This window comes from Sorex araneus, chromosome X (genome assembly GCF_027595985.1).
Source record: "Sorex araneus isolate mSorAra2 chromosome X, mSorAra2.pri, whole genome shotgun sequence".
NCBI classification, from domain to species: domain Eukaryota; kingdom Metazoa; phylum Chordata; class Mammalia; order Eulipotyphla; family Soricidae; genus Sorex; species Sorex araneus.
The window spans coordinates 232200885-232221430 of record NC_073313.1 but is presented as its reverse complement, the minus strand read 5'-3'; the positions used below and the strand labels follow the sequence as shown (position 1 = coordinate 232221430).

Here is a 20546-nt window from a genome sequence, read left to right as displayed (position 1 = left end):
TAAGAACATGCTTTCAAAGAGAAAGAAACAAACATTTCAAATGTGTTATCCTATAGAAGACTTCACGGAAAATAACAGATATTATTGCAATTCAAGAGCTGAAGTCAAAGTGTCATAATAGTCAGTTAGAATACAAACTATTAGGGAAACCCTGAAGTGTCTTAACAAATCCAAAGGGTAATATCTGCAAAACTCTCCTTCCCTGCGTTAGGGACTTGACTGTTGTTAACACTTTCATCTGACATAACCACAGTTCACCTTTGAAAACCCTCCACCACACAGCTACAATGATAATTGTTCTTCAGGTGAAGGACTTTTGAAACAAATAACTTCTTTCACACACTGGCACTCACTCCTCTCTCACCACACACTCTCTCGCGAGCACACACACACAAGCACACACAGTTGCCCCTTTTTAAAAAACGCTGCCACTGAATGAGAAGAGAGAGGGAGGGAGGAAGAGAGGAAGAGAGAGAGAGAGAGAGAGAGAGAGAGAGAGAGAGAGAGAGAGAGAGAGAGAGAGAGAGAGCGCACTTAGGTAACCAACAAACCCAATTACTAGACTTTATTGATACTAAAAGGAAAAGTTCCTCTCGTAAAATTTCTCTGAGCTTATTAGTTATTTAAATCAGCCCCAGGGCTGGACGAGCAACGCCCGAAGGCACCCTCTGTGGGCTCCTGGACTCGAGCAGAAGGCGTCGGCACCCTGGCCCGCCGCCCCTCGCTCAGTCCTGGGCAGCCGGGCAAAGGAAGGTGCAGCGAGCTAAGGTGAGCCACTTGGTAGGGGTGGCGGGTGCGGGCCCTCTTGGAATTAGCTCCGCGTGGCCTGTGGGTATTCGAATTGAGGCAGAATCAGGTCACAGAGACCAGGACAGCTCGCGGGTGAGCAGGCCAGGCAGGCAGACGCCCCCGCGCCAGAACTCTGCGGGCTGGCTGAGCTGCTCAGCCTGGGGCGCCGCTGAGCTCCCTGTTGGTGCGGGCAGCCGGGCGCCCGCAGGGGTGCGGTGGTGGCCTCCAGGCGAGCGGCGGCTCGGGAGTCCAGGGCTTGTTTGGGGCTTGTACCGGAGCCTGATGACAGAGAAACGCCAGGTGAAATTTCCACCTTTCTGTGTTGCTGTCCCTTTCAGTCGCAGACAGTTCCTCAAGGTGTGTGTGTGTGTGTGTGTGTGTGTGTGTGCGCGTGCTCGCATGTGTGTGTGTGTGTGTGCGCGCGTGCCAACAGTCGTATTTATGGACATTATGCCCCTGCCTCCCCACGGGATTCCTCCAAGCCCGACGTAGGGACTCTCAAGTCCCGCTGCGCGTGCGGTGCAAACCGCGTTCCACCTGGCTCCGCCACAGGGCCTAGGGGCCAGGCACCGCGGGCCCGGGGAGAACTGAGCCCCGCGACTCCACCGTCCGCACGTCCGAACCGTCGCCCCAGGGTCGAGCTTTAATGGACTTAAAAGGGTGTCAGTGGGACTTCGAGAGACGGAGAGAGCAGGCGAGTCTTCAGCCTAGAAAAAGCCTTAGCTTCCCCACCACTCGGGCCGCGTTTGGACGGTCGCGCAGCCCCGCTGTCCACTTCGGCCTCGGTCCCAGTAAGTCCCTGGACCCGTGGGTCTTGGAGCAGGCTTCCTCGTCCTCGCAGAACTGGGCTGAGACCAGCGCGGGCCCGGCGCTCCCGCAGTCACTCGGGTTGGGGCTGCCTGGGCCCGAAATTCTGGGCGCAGTGACCCCTGCCCGGAAGGCACCCGGATTTCACGACGCAGACCGGTCTGCCTGAAGTTTAAGGGGAGGTCAGTGGTGGACATTCCAGGTGTACTTTTCTTTGCAGGGAGGTGGTTGGGGCAAACATCGGGCGCCAGTGTTTTGTCTGTGTCAGGCGTTTTCATGTTGGGTGGCGTCCCTGCACCTCGGGCCGGGGACCTGCCTGTCGCTGACGGGGTACCTAGACCGAAGTACCTAGGCGAGGCGGAGGGGCGGGCTCCTGGGCGCCGCGCACTGAACAGGCGCCGCCGGTTCCGGCAGGAGCCCACGCGGTGGCGCTGTGGAGAGAGGACGGCTCAGCTCGGGGCTGGGACCCCGGCGGTGACCCCGACTCCGGGGTGACAGGACCTTGATGAGGAGTCGAGGCCGTGCGCGAGCTTCCTCGCCGCCACCTCGGTCGGGATGGGGGTTGGGGGTGGTTGGACGTGGGACCGACCTCTAGGGTTTGCTCGGGAGCTTCCCGCGGGTGCCGAGCGCGATGCTTGAATCCCACCCCTGCCGCGTCGCGTTTGGGGACAGGGCGGCTCCATTGGTGGTTCGTTTTCTCTCTCCCTTTTGCCCGGTGACCGAGGTCGTTGAAAGTGGATTTCGGTTCTAAAGTACTAGTTCAAGCGGGGCGGTATTTCCCGCCGCGCAGCTGCCGCGGGAAGATCCCGCGCTCGAGTTCTTGGCTCTGTCAAAAGAACCCGGGGACTCGAGCGCCTCGAGGGCGCTGGCTTGAGTCCCTGCGGTAGAACCCCCGGGTCCTGCGTCGTCCGTGTCGCCTAGCCTAGCCAGCGAAAGCCCCGCCACACCATCCACGCGGTGACTCTCCTAGCTTTCAAACCTGTCCCCACTCCATGATTTCTTCGCTCGGGTCTTGGCAGTACCCTACGCCCCATCCCCTACTGCTGGACTCCTGATACTTTGCGTCTATGCCACAAGCCTATGCTGGGCTGATGCTGCCCGTATGTTCCCAGGGCCTCTGCCCTCCAAAACCCTCAGCCCCCAGGGGGTTCCGCTCACCCCCCAAAGGCTGACTAGCTGCCACCGCCCTTTCCCAGTCTGTCATCTCTTCAGGACCTCTCTCTCTCTCTCTCTCTCTCTCTCTCTCTCTCTCTCTCTCTTTCTCTCTCTCTCTCCCCCCGCGGGGGCTGCTTGTTTTGAGGAAGGGAGCGGGACCCTCTGGCGCGGTACCTTAGATAGCCCGACGGCATCCTCGCTGCAGCCACCCCGCCCAGGCCCCCAGCGCCTCCGGGGGCGGCCAGGAAAAATTGATCTTTGCCTGGTGCGGGTTGGGATCTGTCGGGGCTCTGAAACCAACGAGATGGCGTGAGGACAACGAAGTAAGTGTCCCCCGCCTCCCTGCGTCCTACTCGCTCCCCGGAGCAAGGGTGGGAAAGGGCTCGTCGAGCCCACCCGAGTTGTCCGTCTTAGGCGGGTTCCCCTCGGGGCGCTCTGGCCCGCACCGCCGGTGCTTTGCGCGCCTTGGGTTTCCAGGGCCAGCTCCGAGGGGCTCTGCGGCGCGCTAACACGTCGGTCGCCAGTTCCCCCGGGGACCCCAGACATCGGAGCGGGTGCGGGCTCTGGCGGGAAGATGCGATCCCTCGCCAATCCTCCTGGCGTCCGGGAGCGAGGAGGCCCGGAGGTTTCTAGGAGCCGTCGAAGGCTTTGGACGTTGGCAATTTTCCCCGCCCCCACCCCAACTTTCCCCGTGGGTGTACACTAGTGGAGGGAAAACGCGGCCCACATTTCCAGAATTCTCCACGAGGTCACTCACGGCGCGAGGGCCTATGCTGCGTGACAGCACCACTAATCCAGGGAACCTGGGCAGGGTGGCTGGGCCTTCAGAGGCCTCACCATGAGCCTGCGGATCCTTGGCCCGCACCCAGCTACCCTTCGCCTGTGCAGTTGGGCCTAGCCCCCCCCCCCCACCCCCCGCACACACACACCCGCCAGACACCCAACCGCAACTGGGGAATGCAGGATGGCAGAAGCAGAGCGCTAGCACTACAAGGTCCTCGGTGTGTAAGGACAGAAATCAAGACTTGTCGCCAGGAAAGGGCAGGCAATAGGGGAAGAAGGAGGAGGTCTGATAAGAGAAAACGGGAGAACTTGGAAATCCGGGGGGAACAAAAACAACCAACCCCCAAACCATGCACATTAAAGCTGGGCAGAGGAAGATCCGTTGCTTTTAAAAATAACAAACCTCAGTGGGATTATGAAAGACAGACGACCTTTCACTAAATGACAATGAAAAAATAATTGGGGGTGGAGGAAGAAGGGGGAAGTCTGAGGAGAGTTCTCACAAAAACATCGAGAAAGAGGCTGAGGAACAAATATGCCCCCCAAATGTTAACTCTATTCTTTGAGCGCTGGAGCAAACCATCACAAAATGCGCAAAAATGCATTTTTGGTTCAAATCATTAAAAAATACATAATTAAAACCAAGTCTTTACTCCAGTGTGATTTTGTTTTTAAAATGATCGGAAATAGACCACTTGAGGAATATAAAACGAAACCAAACAAAACTTTTGAATTATCATTATTTATTTACTGTGTTAAAAAGTAGAACGTCCTAGCAAAAGGTAAAAACGTTATTTAAAATTTCTTATTGTCAAATTTAAACTTACTGGAAATAATCACCTACTTCAGTTGAAATTAGGTCAATACAAAAACTGCAGAAAAAGCTTATGCAATTTGAAACAGAAAAGGCCTTTATTAGGGACAAAACTCAAAAGGAAAAATGTACTATGTATCACAAAACTTCCTAGAATTCTCATTTAAAAAAATCTTTTTTGAATCAAATGAAATTTGTAAAATGTGTTACTAAGTATAAATATACAAACATTCAAAACTCATTTGTGGTAATAATTGATAACATTCCACTTTCCCTGTTACATGTACTTTTATATAATTTGAGCTTTTTTGACCAAAATAATAATTTTATCACTATAAAAAATGGACCAGAGGAAACTACAATAAAAATCAATGAATTTTAAGAGTTCAGAATCTTCAAGAAAACTAACCACAATGTACATTTAATTGTATACTTTATTTAATCGCCCTTCTCAGGGGTTTAATAATTTAGAATCAATATTCCCTTCAAAACATAATAAAATATTTACACTTTATAAAATATTAACCGATTAACAATAAGGCTGTGTTGTTCGTAATTGTAACAGAAGTCCCACAATCATGCTGTTGACACAAGCCTGCGCGAGGTTAGCGAAGTAATCTTTCGCAAAATGTAAATGAAGATCTTCAGACATTGGAGTTTATAAAATAGCTCATTAATGACTTAAGATTGAATCGCTCCAACCATTCGCATCATCAGATATAATAATAGTGACGAATCAGACAGGAAAGATCCTGGCTAACCCATTTGCATTTTTTTTTCCAGAAGTACAGAAGTCCTAATATCACCAATTCTTCTAAGTTCCTGGACATTGATCCGGTGGAGCATTCTGCAGTTCAACACCAAGGTAAGGAAAGAAACAGCATTATTATCGTTAAGATATTATTAAGAAATGCGCCATTCCCAATTTTGGAAGCGGGCTTAAACTTTTGACAGTGGTGAGTGGCTTTCGCAACACCACCGTCCCATTCGGATGTGCTATTACAGATAAAAGAAGTTTGTCGATCAAAAACTTACTGTTTGCTTCTTTGCCGCCCCATACCTTCTAGCTACCATCACGAGTTGATTTACTTGAGCCACTTTGTTCTCACAGACTTCAAATTGTGCATTTTCTCTAACCGGCTCTTTTGGGAGAGAGGGGTGATGTTTAGGGAATAAAAACCAGGCAAAAGGAAAAACTGCCTAAATCTCCCTGGGTGGCTCCCCACAAGCATTCCGGTTCTGCTCTTTCTTCTCTCGCGGGGCTCGGACCGCCTCACGGGTCGTCTGGAGGCTCCTCTGGAACTTGGTGGGCGGTGTTTTGATTCGGGGTTCTCGGGGAGCTGGGCGTTGAGACTTAGGCCAGGGGCAAGTTTCGCTTCTGGGACCCTTTCTCCACCAAAGGCTCCCCGCACCGGGCCCCTACTTTTGAGCGAATGGCCCTGTGCAACTCGCCCACCGAGTGGGTGCAACGAGTGGACGGCGGCCCTGCTGGGGGTTCACTAGGCTGACACTGCTCCCCATAGCCGGGGTACAGGACCCTGATTTCCAGAATTGCCCCCCAAGCGCGTTTCCCGAAACCACACTTAGTTTGGCCCTCTGGCGCCGCCGTACAGCCAACGCTTCTTAAGGGGGACCGACGTTACAGGCAATGCTACGGCGGGGAGATCTTCGGGGTTCAGGGGATTAGGAAGGAGAAACAAGGTGTGCTGGAGGAACTGAAGGTACCGCCAGCCAAGGGGACCTGTCCGGGCTCACGGCAGACGGGGACTCGCCCACCTTTTTCCCACGCCAAGTCCGGACGGCGAGTTTCAGCCGGCACCCCGGACTCCAAGCGGGGCCGCAGCCCCTACCCACGTGCTTTTCGTTAAGGAGGTCCGGCGCCCAGACGGCACCTCCGGGACAAAAGCAGGGGCCGGAGACTGGTCGGCTCGCCTAGTGCCCGCGCCACCTTAAATGAGCCCCGCGGCCACAGTCGGGCTGCGGGCGGCTGCGGCCACGCGAGTCGGCAAAAGTTTGTGGCTCAGTTACGACTTCGCTGGATCTGCTGGGGACGCCCCCGCGCGGCCTCCCCGTGCACCGGGGGGCCGGGTCATCACCGCTCAGCTCTGCTGGCTCTCGCAGCCCGGAGCCCGAGCCGCTTGGGGTCCCAGGAGTCCCAGCCCCGCAGCCTGAAGACCGGCAGCCCTACCGCCCTCCGCACCACCGCAGGACGGCCTCCAGGCGGCCGGGGCAGCGCTGCTCGAGATGTCGCCTGCGCGGCCAGCGCTCCAGGGACTTCATCCAGGGATGCGTCTCGCCCTGCGCCCCCCGCGGAGCCCCCCGTCCTGCACCGCCCGCGACCCGGCGGGCAGTGCCGGTGCTTCTGCCCTTCGGGACCCCCGGGCTATTGTTTCGACCCCGCGGCGGTGCTGGCACTGAGGGCGAAGCGGCCTGGTCGGCGCGTGCAGCGGCGCGGCTGGCCCCGGCTGGCCGGCTCGGCACGGCGCGGACTGGGAGCTCCGCAGCCGCGAGAAAAGTTGCTCGGAGGGGCGGGGGCGGCGGGGGGTGGGCGGAGGCGGGGAGGTGGGGGAGGCGGTGGCCCTCCTATCTCTAAAGTCGAAAGTACTCCCCGCAGTTAGCGGAGCCCCGAGCCGCGGCAGCCACCGCCGCCTCCGAGTGGGGTTGGTCTGCGCCTCCGAGGGGAGACGCGGCAAGAGCAGCGCCCGCCGGGTGGCCGCCGCCTCCGCGCCGGGACGAGCGCGCCTAGGGGCCGGGCGAGGCAGCCGCGCCCCGGACCCGCCGCGGGGATCTGGGGAGGAGGAGGACCGGACCCGGGCGCATCCCACCCACCGGTCGCGGCCGCCGCCGGCGAGGCTCTCGGCTCTCGGCATCGCTGCGCCGAAGCCCGGTGCGCGCGGTCCTCGCCACCCGGCTCAGCCACCGCCGACTCGCCCCAACCTCCTCCTCCTCCTTCTCCTCCTTCCTCCGCCCCGCCACCCACTCGCCCTCGCTGTCCCTCTGCTCCGCCGCCGCCCCGCCGCGGTTGGGTCGCCCGGCTCACAGCGATTGATTGATTGATGTTTAATTTCCTGCCAGGCGGGGCCCCCCTCCCCCCGCAACCTCCTCAGCCCTCCTCCCCGCCCCCCCACTCTCCTCCTTCCTTGCGGTGGACCAGTCTGGCTCGGGTTTAGATTTTACTCCCTCCCGCCCCCCATCTCCCCAGCCCTCATCCCGAAATAACCCAGAGACTTCCCCTACCCCCCTCCCAAATTATTATTTTGGAGGCGCTAGATCTGGGGACGGAAAGGGGGAGGGGGAGAAATCGGAAACCGAGGACAACCCAAAAGGACTCACTTTGCCTGATGACTCAACGCAACTAATAATCATCTCCCTCTCAGTGTGTGTCTCTCGGCGGCGTGTCAGTGAGTCCGGCTCTGGCTGCTGGCGGCGGCGGCCGAGGGGAGAGAGGCTGGAGGTGACAGCTCGGGCGGCCGCCGCGCTCCCTCCGGCGCGCGCTGCCGGCTCCCCGCGCCTTCCCGGTTCTCGGCGGCGGCACCAGCCCTGAGGCTCGGGCCGCGCCTCCCCTCGAGCTGGCAGCCCGGCGGAGCTGCAGCCCGGCCCGCCTCCGCCGCCTCCCAGTTCTCAGCCCTTTCTCCTCCGAACGGGTCTCCTTCCCGAAGGTGTGAAAAAGGCTTTTTCCGCCTCCTGCGCTCCTCTTCCCTCCTCCGCCGACCCCTCCCCCGCTCGCGCTGGTGCCCCTTTGGAGGAGCCCTCCTTTCCCTCGTCTCCTCCTCCCCCTACGCCCCCCCTCCCCAATCATCATCATCATAACAACCATCTCCGCTCTAGAAGACACCCTGACCCAGGACCTTACACGTTAGGACCTGGGGAAGGAGTACAGAAAGGAAGACTAAAGAGAACCCGGCCAGGCAAAGCGCCCCAAACTTTCCACCCTGGATTCGCTACTTTTGCTCCATGGACAGAGCCCCAGCCAGCCAAGTTACAGACAGACCGTGAGCAGTAAGTATGCGGGGCGAAGGCTCCCGCGCAGAGCTCGGGACTTGGGGGAAGCCCCGGCCGGGCTGCGTTCCCTCCCCGCAGCTCGCACACCCTTCCCGGAGCGTCTGTCCGCCCGCCGCCGCGGCGCCGCAGCTCTCCCGCATCCCTCGCACGCTCCTCTCACCTCCCCTGTGCGAACTCCCACCTGGTCTCCGCCAGCCGCGCCAACGCGGCCGCTCCCGCAGCGGGGGCGCCGGGTGGGGCCGGCCCGGGCTCCCCGCAGCGCCCGGGGATGTCCGTTTCCCTGGCAGCGACGTTTTGTCGGGTGTTTCTCTGCGTCCGTCGTCTCTTCCCCCCCCCCCCCCCCCCGCCGGCTCCAAATCCCGGTGTGCCGACATCTGCGAGGGTCCTGTGGAGTGCGCTGCTTAGCCAAGCGACCCAAAGGAAAACTTTTTGGGAGAGATTTTAAGATTGAGGTTGATGAAGGCAGCGCCTGCATCTAATGATTGAAATGCCTTTTTCTTCTTTATTTTGCTATTTGCGCTGGAGCGCTTTTCAAAACTCTTGGTATCGATGGAAATCAGAGCGTCCCCAAATCTGGTTTGTAGTTCACCCCCTTATTATAGTTATTCTGGGGGTTATTCGACTCGACACTTCCCTCCCAGTTGGTTTAGGGTTGCTTATTACTGTGGAAGTCGGGTTGATTTGGGGAAAGGGGTGCGTTTGGTGGGACCTGCTCGGAGAAGGTAAATCCAGGAGGTCCTTTTGGCGGGCCCTGGGCTCCTGCCGTGCCATTCACAGCGCCTTCCCCCTTGTGCTCCGTCTGGATTCTTAGGGACTTGGGGGACACCCACCCCCTCCTCGAGTGGGTGAGGTGTCTTTTTGTGAAGTTCGCTTCTGCAGCTACCCTGTTCCCCAGACGGCAAAGCTGTCTCTCTGGGAACGGTTTAGGCCAAGCCAGTCTCAATGAATGGGCCACTTCTGAGCGCCCCCCGGTGCGGACTGTGCCGGGATCAGCGAGGGCTAATTCTTGGGGTGCAGAAGAGACCGGGCGCCGTCGTGACACCGCCCACCCCCCAGGCTCTGGACTTCCCCGGGGGGAGGGGTGGGGACGCCCTGTGTAAGGTGGGGACTGGTCACCCGCCGCAGGCCCCTCGGGCAGCGTGGGAGGAAGTTTGTGCGGTTGCGGTGCGGCGCTCCGCCACTGGCCTGAACGTCTATCACGTGTGTGAGTGGTTTTCCCTCTTTTTTTTTTTCCCTCCCCTTTCCCCCACCCCCGCCCCCTCCCTAGGTCCCTGCGCGTTTTATTGCGACCTGCCGGTGGGAACTTTGTCTCCGAGTCGGAGCAGCATGGAGCGGCGGAGCGAGAGCCCGTGTCTGCGGGATAGCCCCGACCGGCGGAGCGGCAGCCCCGAAGTCAAGGGGCCTCCCCCGGTGAAGGTGGCCCGGCTGGAGCAGAACGGCAGCCCCATGGGAGCCCGCGGGAGGCCCAACGGCGCCGTGGCCAAGGCCGTGGGAGGTAACAGCCCGGAGCTGGGAGGCGCGCGCAGCCCGGGGCCCGCGCTAATGGCCCGGGTGTCAGGGTTCAGGTTGATTAGGCGCTGTCGCGGTGTAGGGTTACAGGAAGTGGATTCCAGGTTGCCAAATAATGCCCCCATCGCCTCTCAGCTGCAACTGGTAGCTTCATCGGAGTTAAAACAAGAAAGTGGTTTACCCAGAGGGTGGCATTTTTTGGGCACTTTGCCACTGTGTGCTGAGGTGTTGGCAGGTTTATGTCACAGCCAGCTAACTGTTTCTAGATTTTCCTCGAGAGCTTCTCAGCGATTCCACTCTCCTGCCTTTGCCTCGGAGGATCCGTGCGGTAGGGCTGAGGTGGAGGTGCCTGGCGGGGTGGACTGGTCGCCAGGGCTCAGGCGAGGGGAAGAGCAGGCAGGCGTGTTGGTGTTACCTTGCAGCCACGCAAGCGAAAACCAACTGGCCAAGTTGCTGCCACATCTCCACTGGGAAATAAAAGTGTCACCCCGGAGCTATCAGGCCCGTCCAGGCTTTAATCTGCCGTAGTGTAAAACTTTCCAGGCACACGCATTTGTAACTTTGTTCCTAATAGAGCACGACAGGTAAACATAGCTGGGAGCCCCCCCATTTCCCTGCCTGGGAATGGAATAGTATCTAAAGAAAATCTTTTATGCTTTTCGCCACTTAAACGACACTGAGGCTTTGATTTAAAGATGTTAGGAAAAGTGACCTATGAAAGAAAGATAGGCAAAGAATTTTAAGCATGATTAGAATAGTTTCTATGCTATTTGCTTAGTTGCTTTTTTTCTTACATAAAATGCTCAGCTATAAATGATATGGAGGTTTGGGTGTTGGAAATAAGTCAGTTTTATTTTATTTATTATTTCTTCCGAAGATCCCCCACCTATTCTTTCAATAGTAACTTTGTGTAATTCTTTATATTAGCCAGTCCAACACGATACAAAGCCCTGGCAAAACTTGGTGATAACCTTTAACTCCATGTTCTTTTTAGCCGTAATACTTATTCGGGGGGGGGGGTAAATACTTGGTCTTTAAAGAGTTAAAAATATATTTTATAAAATAGCACATATTTGTGTTTACTTATTTTTCTGTTGTTACATCTTCATGGTAGACAGTATAGTTTCTCTTAGTTTCTGATATTAATCATCATCTCTCTTGAGAAACACTTATACTGGCCATTTGTAAAGCTTTCAAAATTATTTGACTATAGATTGCGGCTTATTTATCTTCCATTTTAGGAACTTGAAAACATACTTTAATGAAGCAAAAGAAACCTGATGGTACTGTAACCCACTCTTTTAAAAGCGGTGTTTGTTTATTGATGTGTTTGTTGCCTTAAGATTAGATTTTTCATTTCATTTTTGAATATATGCATATAAAGGAAGTACATTGTGAATATTATGGAACCAGAACTTGAGATAATATAAATTCTGATCATGTTTAATTGAAAAAACTTCTGGAAATCTCAGGGAAATATATTCTCAAAGTGACTGGTCTTATGCAAGAAGGAAAAACTTGGACATTGAAATTATGATTTCTTTCTGAAGACCTGATTAAACCCACTAATTGAAAGAAGGAGCTAAACATTTGAGTTATTCTAATTGTATTAAATTTTTATGCTGTACTAATGCCATCTTGTTATCCCATATAAGAGTAAATCATCAAAGAAAGGACCTCAATTCATTGATTGAGATGTCCTCAGTGTAAAATAGAGGTAGCTGATTGTATTTTTTAGATTATCATTCACATTTGAGCATTTACTACAATTTGATATTAGCTAAAATTATTAAACCTCCAGGAATATTTGTTAACAAGGAGTGTTAGTCACATTTTCTGAGCTTTAACTTAATTTAGTAATATCAAAGGTTTTATTAACTGCTTTCCAGCTGAAAATAAAGATTACATCATTTTGTGTCAATAAATACCACATATGATACTAGTAAAATGGTTAGAATAGTTCATATTAGTAGAAATTTAAAATATGTTTTTAAAGAAAGATTTTACTCTTGGGGCATAATAGATTTCTTGGAAAGACTTTAATTTTGAAAGTTTTAAAATATAATATCTTAGAACATTTCAATAGTATAAAACTTTATTATTGAATGTTAATGATTCTTTTGTGAAGTTTATATCACTTACAAATATCCAGTGAGATGTTAGTTTCTCTTCTCTATAACTTTTAATCATGTGTATTCATTGGAAGAAGCAAAATCTTTTAAAATGCATATTGTGAATTAAAAACCCTTTAAAATAGTTTTCCAGTCATCAGATCTTTGTAGCTGATCTTTTGTGAAAATAGTTTAAATATAAAATAGATTATATTGAAATAACTCTAACGCCTCTTGTTTAAAGTTTCTCTAAGAATAAATATAATTAGCATAGACAGCTACAAAAATATTTGTAGCTCCAAATTACTTATTACCATTTTCAAATCCATTCCAGTCTTGTCAGTGTTGCAGGGATAACTATAATAAAGTGTTCTAAAATTGGAACTCAAAATTTAGGAGTGTGTACTTGTTAATCTTTAGTGATTTTCTTTCTTTTAAGCTTTTGTTTTAAAATAAGGGAAATCATTAAGTTAATAGGTTGTTCAGTAGAGTGGGTATTTTACCCTTCTACGTTTGATAAACAGTGAAATGAGCAAATGTTTCTGAATGCTGTTCCTTGCAATAGTAAATTCTGCAGCGTAATTATTACTTACCTTTTTAGGGAGAGAACTTGCCAGTTTTGATGAGAACTAAGTGTTCATTAGTAAAAAGGGCGTCATTATTTTGTGTCTGGATTTAACTAGTCTATTTGGTAGATACACTATCACAGTCTTCAAGGTTGCTTTTTAATAGGGGACTTAAAAGTTAGTGCATTGTTTACAATGTGGTTAACTTGAGAAGACTATTAGAAACTAGATCAGTTTTGCTTTGACTTTCCAACACTTTCCAGAACATTTCTTCTCTTATCTGAACAGTGTGTTTTAAAACATGTATGTAATAAAAATATAAATGCTCAGATGTGCATGACAGTCAACTTTTATGAACGGTCCTCAGAAAATAAAAAGACTAATATCTCTTTAAAAAGCATATGAAGGCTGGGAGAGAGTTTAGAGCAAGCAAGAGCACGGTGGTGTTGACAGCTTTATATCCCTGCTGGGTAACATTCACTTACTAGAATTGGCATCCTCTCTCAGCTAGTAATTCACTCCATAAGGATTTTGAAAAAGGATGATTAATGGTGGGGACATTTATATTTGTGAAATTGTTGATTAAAATTTACAGGTCTATTTGAAGATTTAGAAAGAGAAAAAAATTATTAAGCCTGACAAAAATAAGAATCAGATGATCCTTTCTAGCACCATTAGCACAAGTACTTAAATTATCTGCTGCATGTAATGCTTCAGCCATGCAACCTAGAGCATAAAATGAAAGTGATGCCAATCAACTTTGCAGAAGCAGCTAAGCATTCTGCTTTCCTCCTGGACTGCTGAAAGGCGCTGGCCAGTTGTGCTTTAATAGCTATAAATTATTGTGCTTCGTTCATTGTTAACACAAACATTTTCATTTTTTAATGTTTGGCTTAAAGAAGAACTTTCAGACAGCTTTATTTAAACTGAATGAACAGCGCTTGAGTATACCAGATGGTGTATTCACTGATAGGAGGCATTAAATATCAGAAATCTCTTTGATATTTTTAATTTTCCTATAAATTTTGAATTTTTTAAAATTTCAAATGTTAGGAAAATGTTTTAACATCAGGAATATCTTTTAGAGATGTTTACTGGTTTTTCTAAAAAAGGACTGTTTTGTAAAGAAATTTAAAAAGATAGTTTTGTTGAAGAATTGTCCTTCAAGTTATTTTATAAACTAAGTAGGCCTTTTCTTCTTGCTACCAGTCACCTTTTTCTAACTTTAATTGTCTTGTTGCAAAGGGAGAAATAATTGTGTAACACACACTGATGTATTCAAGTGGAGATGAATATGATTGTGATTGTTAGGCAGGGCCTCATTTAGAGCAAAACATTGTCTAGAACAACCGCTTTATTCTACATGTGGAATATTCCCTTTTAGGTTAAAACTAGTGAAGTTCAGGTATAATCACTGTATTATCAGTTGTAGAAAGACATTTTACTTTCTGAAAGGAATGTGGATTTGAAATAGTACAGATGTTTATGTTATGAAATATGTAAAGCATTTAGAGATTTAGAAACATATTGTCAGTATAGGAATAATGGACATAATTGATTAAATTCATTTTAGCCAAGGATGAACACCATTAAGCTTATGGGGAAGACTTGTATTATTACTTGAAAGGAGAGGAGATAGTGTTTTCCTCTCTCTATGTTTTTTTTTTTTTTAAAGGAGGGTTAAGATTTTTAAATAGAATGAACTTAGTCTTTAGGGTCACCCAACAATCTAGCATGTCCTCTATAGTTTTGTTGAGGTAGAAAAATAGCCCTTCTCTGAAGTGTTTTTAGTTGTTGGCCTGTTATTAAAATAAAGATATACTTGGTTAAAAAAATATATGCAATGGAACATACATATTAAATAGAACATAGGGTATCCGCCCCTCAGAGTCCTGAGCATAATTTGATGTTTTAGTAATTTTGGAAGCCTTATGTTCCATTAGCAGAAACCCACTGACCATTATATATTCAAGATCATCTGTAGCAAAAAGTTTGTGTGTCTGTGTGTGTGTGTGTGTGTGCGTGTGTGCGTGTTCGCATGGGCTTATGTTGCAACTACAGAGATGTCCCTTAAAGCATCTATTTCTTAATCCCTGTGGAATATAAGTAACATCATTCTTCCCCAGGGGATTGTTACCAGCAAAACTTGCCTGTACGTTTTATATTTTATATGTTAATTTTTATTTATTTGTAAATGCATTATATTCAAATCTATATTATATGCATCAAATATACATACCATTTATTTCTGGGAGGCAGAACAGACTAGTCATTTCTTAGCTAGGAATATGAACTTGAGTTATAGTAGGAATTTGGAAATCAGTTGTATGCAAAAAACTCCCAATAATTAGTTTATCAGGAAAGAAATATTTGCTAGGTAGTTAAGTTTGCTGCTTCTATTTTGGCAATTTAAGTTTCCATTCCTTTTTTTTCCCTGAGAATTTAGTTCAGGACTAATTTATATATGTAGAATAAAAGATAGCATTTCTAGAAGTATTTTAAGTTGGTATTTATAGAGTTTTTACCTTTCTCTTAAGATAAAAATCACCAATTTCTCACCATTAAAATGGTTTCCTATGACTGATAATCTCACAGTAGGTCCATAAAATGTTCTTTTATTTGAGGAAGGCAAACAATCCTACCTAGCATATAAATGAATAAAAAGTTCTTTTGATTCATTCATCTAATGAGTAGATGCACAAAATAATATGTAACTATTGCGTGGTAACATAGTAGTTTTTACTACATCCTAGTGCCGAGGTACAATGGCATTTTGGAACATATTTAAAGATGGAGCATTTGACAAAAGTTGTATGTGTAACAGTTTGTCAGTGAAAAGTGACAAGTGGGAAATGACAAATGAAATGTTGGCATCATCACTCTTTATTTTGATAAAAATGTCTCAATTTGCAGTGATATAATACTGTTTCATATTATTTCATGATTTGTGTGAGATGCATAAGGGGAATTTAGATTTTGTGAACGGAAAATTAGCAGCCCCAACTCTCTTTTCAGAAGCTTTGGCAGCAAGTTCCCCCTCCCCCCAAGAGTAAGAACAGCAGTGAAATATTGGATCCAACCCATACATTTTAACTCATTATATTTTTTGAAAAAAAAAAAGAGAGAGAGAGAAAGAAATAACTGAAAATGGTTTCAAGTAGGAGACCTTTATGCTTCGCTCGAAAATGAAGAAGTGAGTTTGCCTTTTAGTTTCCATTCTTTATAACAATTTTAAAATGAGTGATTTCCCTCTGCTGACTCTGATTGTATGGAGCCTTTCTCACTTCCAATCACCACTGTCCTCCAGCATTAATTTAGGGTGCCAGTAAGGAAAGCTGTGGATTTCTTTTATTTTAAAGTGCAGTGGGGGGTTTGAAAATGTCTATGTGTTAAAAATGGGTTTTTATATACAAAGGATTCATCATCTTACTACTTACGGGTAATGTGATAGATATTTCAAAGTCAAAGTAGACAGCCCTGAGTGGAATTGAGGTATGAGTTAAAACAAAAACCAGTTGAGGACTTACAGATTTCAAAAACAGCACAGATGTAGCCTCTGTAGTATTTCCATTTTCTCAAGTCACATTGGTTCCCTTATTGTCAGTGATCAGCCAAACATTTATTTTCTTCCTTTTACATGAAACAAGCTCAGCAAGCACTTCATGTTACAGTGTTTATGGAAAAATGTTTCATGGTGGAGTTTAAAAATCATGGAGCTCTATATAATTTTCTTTTGTTTTCAATTAACAGAATTGTTTTGCTGCATAATAGCAGTAACTTAAAAATTGTGTTAAAATCAGTATAATTAAGTGGCAGTACAAGGATACATCAGAAATTGTATTCTTTAGTTTGTATCTTTTGTTTTTCATTTGCAAAGTTTTACTTATTTCTAATTAAAAAGAATGTAAGTTAAGAAGTGACCTATGTGAAGTAATGTGTCATACATGTATTTTTGGCAGTTTGGGTGTATGGAGTATATTTTTTCTTTTTTTAATTGATATGCATACTTTTTAAGCTTTAAATAGACAACAATAAAGTAGGTTGACAAATGCTTAAAGTTAAGAAAAATATAATATTTATAAACTTGAAACTTCTAATAAAATTGTCAGAAGATTATCTCAGTTATATTTAGATAAGGGATATTCTTCATGGTTTTGATTTATTTCAAAATAAATAATAAATAAAAAGTAGCAAAACTCACTGGGTGCAGAGTTTTAGTTTTAGTTGCTCCTACAACTTGTGCTATTTACTGGTAAATTAGGTAAATTTGCTTCTGACCCTAACTAATTGCCTTACATTGGAATGAAGTTATGTTTTAGCATACTGGGTTATTAAACTGTAGATAAACATAACAATGAAGTTCAAAGAGTTAAGATGAAACACTGCAAGCTGATATTTATGAAGAGGGCTTCTTTTCACACCAGAGTAGTGATTTGGTCCCCACTGATGGTTGTCGTTACTGAAATGTATATTAGAACTCAATAACTTAATTTTGTTGAACAATTACATATACGTAAGTCCATAGGTAAAATTCTAGTTAAATATCGTGCATTTTTCATGTAAACTAATTTCATTCCATTAAGCACAGAAATAATTTTGCTTTCTTTTCTTAATTTGCTTTCTTTTAATAAATTATTCTACGTGTTTTTGTGCCTACCTGGGTGGGCATATCATTTCAGTTTTCTTAGAATTGAATATGATTTTTTTAACAAACAGAAAAAATGTTTTTTTTTTTTTTTTTTTGCAAAGAAAAAAATTGACTAAATATTATGGCCAAGGCATAATATCAAGGCAATGACCAAAGGGATAGAATAAAATATACACAATTTAAACTTCCTAATCAGAAAATTTGTTATATTATATATATTAAAATTATGTACTTTTTACACTATACACAATCATATGTATTTGGAAAAGGAAAATTTATAGTCTATTAGGAAAATGCACTCATAACACAGCTCTTCCGATAGCAGCAGTTTTGAAACATTTTCTTTTTTTTGTTAACAGAACAAGAACTTTCTTTTGTCATAATCCAAAGATGCGAACAGAGCAGCATGATAAATGTCTCTTTAAGTGTCGTAGTAAAAGAAAATGACTTGCCTTCTGAGGCAGTGGAGAGTTTATGTTGTTTTGGACCCATTTCCCAAGCAGTGATCGAAAACAGATTATAATAACAATTATACAGTCAGAAGATGCAATATCCATTTCTGCTTTAATTGAGTGAAAGAATAATAAAAACATCATTAAGAAAAATGAGGTGGACCTGTCACACAATATACCAATTTTTAGTCTTGGAGATGATGCAGAATAAGTGAAATGCTTTTCTTTTACTTTGTAGTGTTTATTAGTTAAAATTTGTTTGGGGAGAGAATATTTGATTCTTGCTTTTTTTCCGGGAGGTTCAGAGACATTAAATGTGTTTGTTAACCTTTTCTTCACATACTGTTTTCTTATATTCAACCTAAGGTATAATTTTCTATTTTTTTCCACCTGTGTAATGGAAATCAAAAGTAGTGAATTCTCTTGTTACAAAGCCCTGTCAAGGAAGGGTTAAGGGCTTGTCCTGGGATGACTGTCCTTAGGAAGTCTGTAACAGGCTGTTTCTGGTTCATTGTCCTCAGGAAGTCCGAAACAGGCTAATGGGGAGACAGAGAGTTGAAAGTGAAGTTTGAGGACCCTGGCATCTCAGCACACACATAGTAAGAGGGGGGAACCAGAATTTTCATAGGTATTCATCACCTGACCTTCACTCAGATGACAGGGACTGTCATCCAAGAGGCATAGGTTCTTGACTCCATCTGTAGTATGGGGAACCATTAATTTTATAAGCCTTTATGTTACTGAGCTGTGTAACCCCGGAGTGGAGCTTATGAGGCCTTCAAGCCAAGTCAGCTTGCAGCAGTCAAGATCAATCACTAGCTTTCATTCTGGGCTGTATTTCCTTCCTGTATTCATAGAAACTAAGCTGCTGGAAATTTGGGAGATGATAGCAGGGTTAACTCAAACCGTGGGATCTTAGATTCTAAAAATTGCAAATAATGTTGGCCATCAGGGCACCTGGATTCCAAGGATGGACTCAGTTGAGATTGAGGAGAATATGATTTTGATCAGGTGCTAGGTTCAATATTTAGAAACGTTTCTGAGGGTGGCACAATGTAAGGAGTAGATAAGAAGTAAGGAAATCCTCCCAGTGGAGGTCTCAGTCCCAGAACTGTCTCAACTATAATTTCCTTCAGATTTCTTATAATGCCGCTCAAAGTTTATATTAAACAACTACAAAAAGTCAGTTTAGAGAGTCTAGTTACCAGTGTCTCCATTAAAATACTTTTGTCAGTAAAGGATTTTTTTATTTTTTTATTTTCAGTTTTAACATTTATATAACCTTACAATCAATGTTAACTAATGCCACAAGCTTTAAGGGTCTATTAGTAGTTCCTTTTTTTCCTGGACTTTATAATTTAAATGTAAACATTAATCCTGGGTGGAACTTGGCTTAATGTCTTTTTGCCTTGGAGGGAATTGTTATTGTACAATAAAAAATGTTTTTGTTTTCATACTCACCTTCTCCATGTCTCCCTTCTCCAGAGTAAATAACAGTCACTGTTTTAAAGGGGCTTATTTACTTTAAAAAAGAGACTGATTATTTTAGGTGAATTTAATGCTTTTTTTCTCAGATAGTATTGCAAATCAGTGCTTTTGATATTAAGAAGAAAGATCTATGAGGTTGAAGACACAATGAAACTATTTTTTCCTTTCTGCTCTATATTACAAAATCATGTGGTAAATTCTTTTTAGTAAAATCATGTTTGGTGACCTCTGAAGCTTATAAATAGTTACTTCACTTCTTTAATGGAAGCTGAGAGGCAGAAAATATTTTTCTCATCTGAAATTATACTTAAAATTTTTTATGTCACCTGCAGTTATGGCGCTGAATAGAAGGAGTCTCACTATAAAGTAACAAAGTGACCAAACTTCCAAGTATTTATTATTTGGTAAAATATATTTAAATTATATTTTTAATATTATATTTTATATATTAATATTTTATTGACATTAAATTATCCTAGGAATCTGATTATATGGTAATTGTGAACAAGTGGTGAATTGTTGTCCTCTGAAAACCAGGTGTTTAGGATACTTGGGAAGCAGCTTGCCCAGAGAAAAGTGTAGGTCGTAGAGAGTGGGGCTAAGCCAGGTGATTTCTGAAGCTTTGTCTAGCTTTGCTTACTAGTTTTCATTTATATAAGATTTTGTCCTATAGATTTGGCAGACATATTATTAAAAGAACAAACACCCTATATTACTGAGAGAGTATAAGGAGAGCAAATTGTCCTCTAAAGAGATATCCTCCACAGTTAAGACCAAAACCAGGACACTATACAAGGATAATTGAGGAGATCCTGGATTTTTTTCCCCCCCTTCTGAAATGAATCGCTGGTCAATATTCAACAAAACTGATTTAATTTATAGATCCCTTCCTATAATGTTTGAGCCTTAAGCACATTTTACTCTTAACTTACAACTGCACCCAAACTGGAGCTTAATATTGAAATCCTGCCAGTGCTGGCCCAAATGATCATTAGTTCTCTAGAGACTTGGAGGAGAAAAAGCACTGTCGGAAAATGCCATAAGTTAGTAAGAAGTATTTTGTGGTACATGAATTTTTTTCCCTCTGTGTCAAAGCTGTTGGTGGCCACCTTTGTACATTCAGGGTTGATACTATACACTCTTCTGTGGAAATGTATAGAATTCCAATTAGCAAAGGGGCAGAGTATAAATATACCTTTTTTTCACACTGTTCCAACTGGTTAGTGGAAAACAAACTACAAAGTAATTCCCTCGGCCTCCCAATAAAAAGATTTATAGCAAAATAATTCTCAGCCTCATAATGGGACTGTTGTAGATTTGTGTTTGATATTTATAAGACTGAAATATAGTCCATGTACCCAAACTAAGCATTTATTGTAAACAAGTTAACTGCCAAGAGCTTATATTCTGTCAAACATAATT

General features: G+C 45.6%; 2 protein-coding genes across 4 annotated transcripts in view; one reads left to right on the top strand and one right to left on the bottom strand.

The window, feature by feature from the left end:
- Positions 1–618: 618 nt before the first annotated feature.
- SATB2 (SATB homeobox 2) overlaps positions 619–20546 on the top strand; it is a 206940-nt gene continuing 187012 nt past the window's right edge. The window contains exons 1-3 of one of the 2 annotated variants that reach the window (XM_055123353.1): positions 619–1089; positions 5132–5213; positions 9618–9845. In XM_055123353.1, the coding sequence (XP_054979328.1) occupies positions 1072–1089; positions 5132–5213; positions 9618–9845 (328 nt within the window). In that variant the 5' untranslated portion in view covers positions 619–1071. Of the gene's footprint in view, positions 1090–5131; positions 5214–8199; positions 8348–9617; positions 9846–20546 lie in introns of those variants that run through there. The other variant, XM_004601255.2, reaches the window with a different exon arrangement.
- On the bottom strand, positions 4291–8136 carry LOC129400118 (sterile alpha motif domain-containing protein 1-like). Of its 2 annotated transcripts, none has more exons than XR_008627444.1 (2): positions 7682–8136; positions 4291–5195 (listed from the first exon to the last, which is right to left on the bottom strand). XR_008627444.1 is itself a non-coding variant. In XM_055123354.1 (2 exons), the coding sequence occupies exon 1, from the start codon at positions 7216–7218 to the stop codon at positions 6625–6627; it is 594 nt and encodes a 197-aa protein (XP_054979329.1). In that variant the 5' UTR covers positions 7219–7502; the 3' UTR covers positions 4291–5195; positions 5384–6624. The 2 variants fall into 2 exon arrangements, 1 of the variants encoding a protein (XP_054979329.1); XM_055123354.1 differs by lacking the exon at positions 7682–8136 and adding an exon at positions 5384–7502.

Bases quoted from the DNA above. Each gene is read 5' to 3' on its own strand.
- LOC129400118 (XM_055123354.1), bottom strand. From the start codon at position 7,218: ATGCCGAGAGCCGAGAGCCTCGCCGGCGGCGGCCGCGACCGGTGGGTG.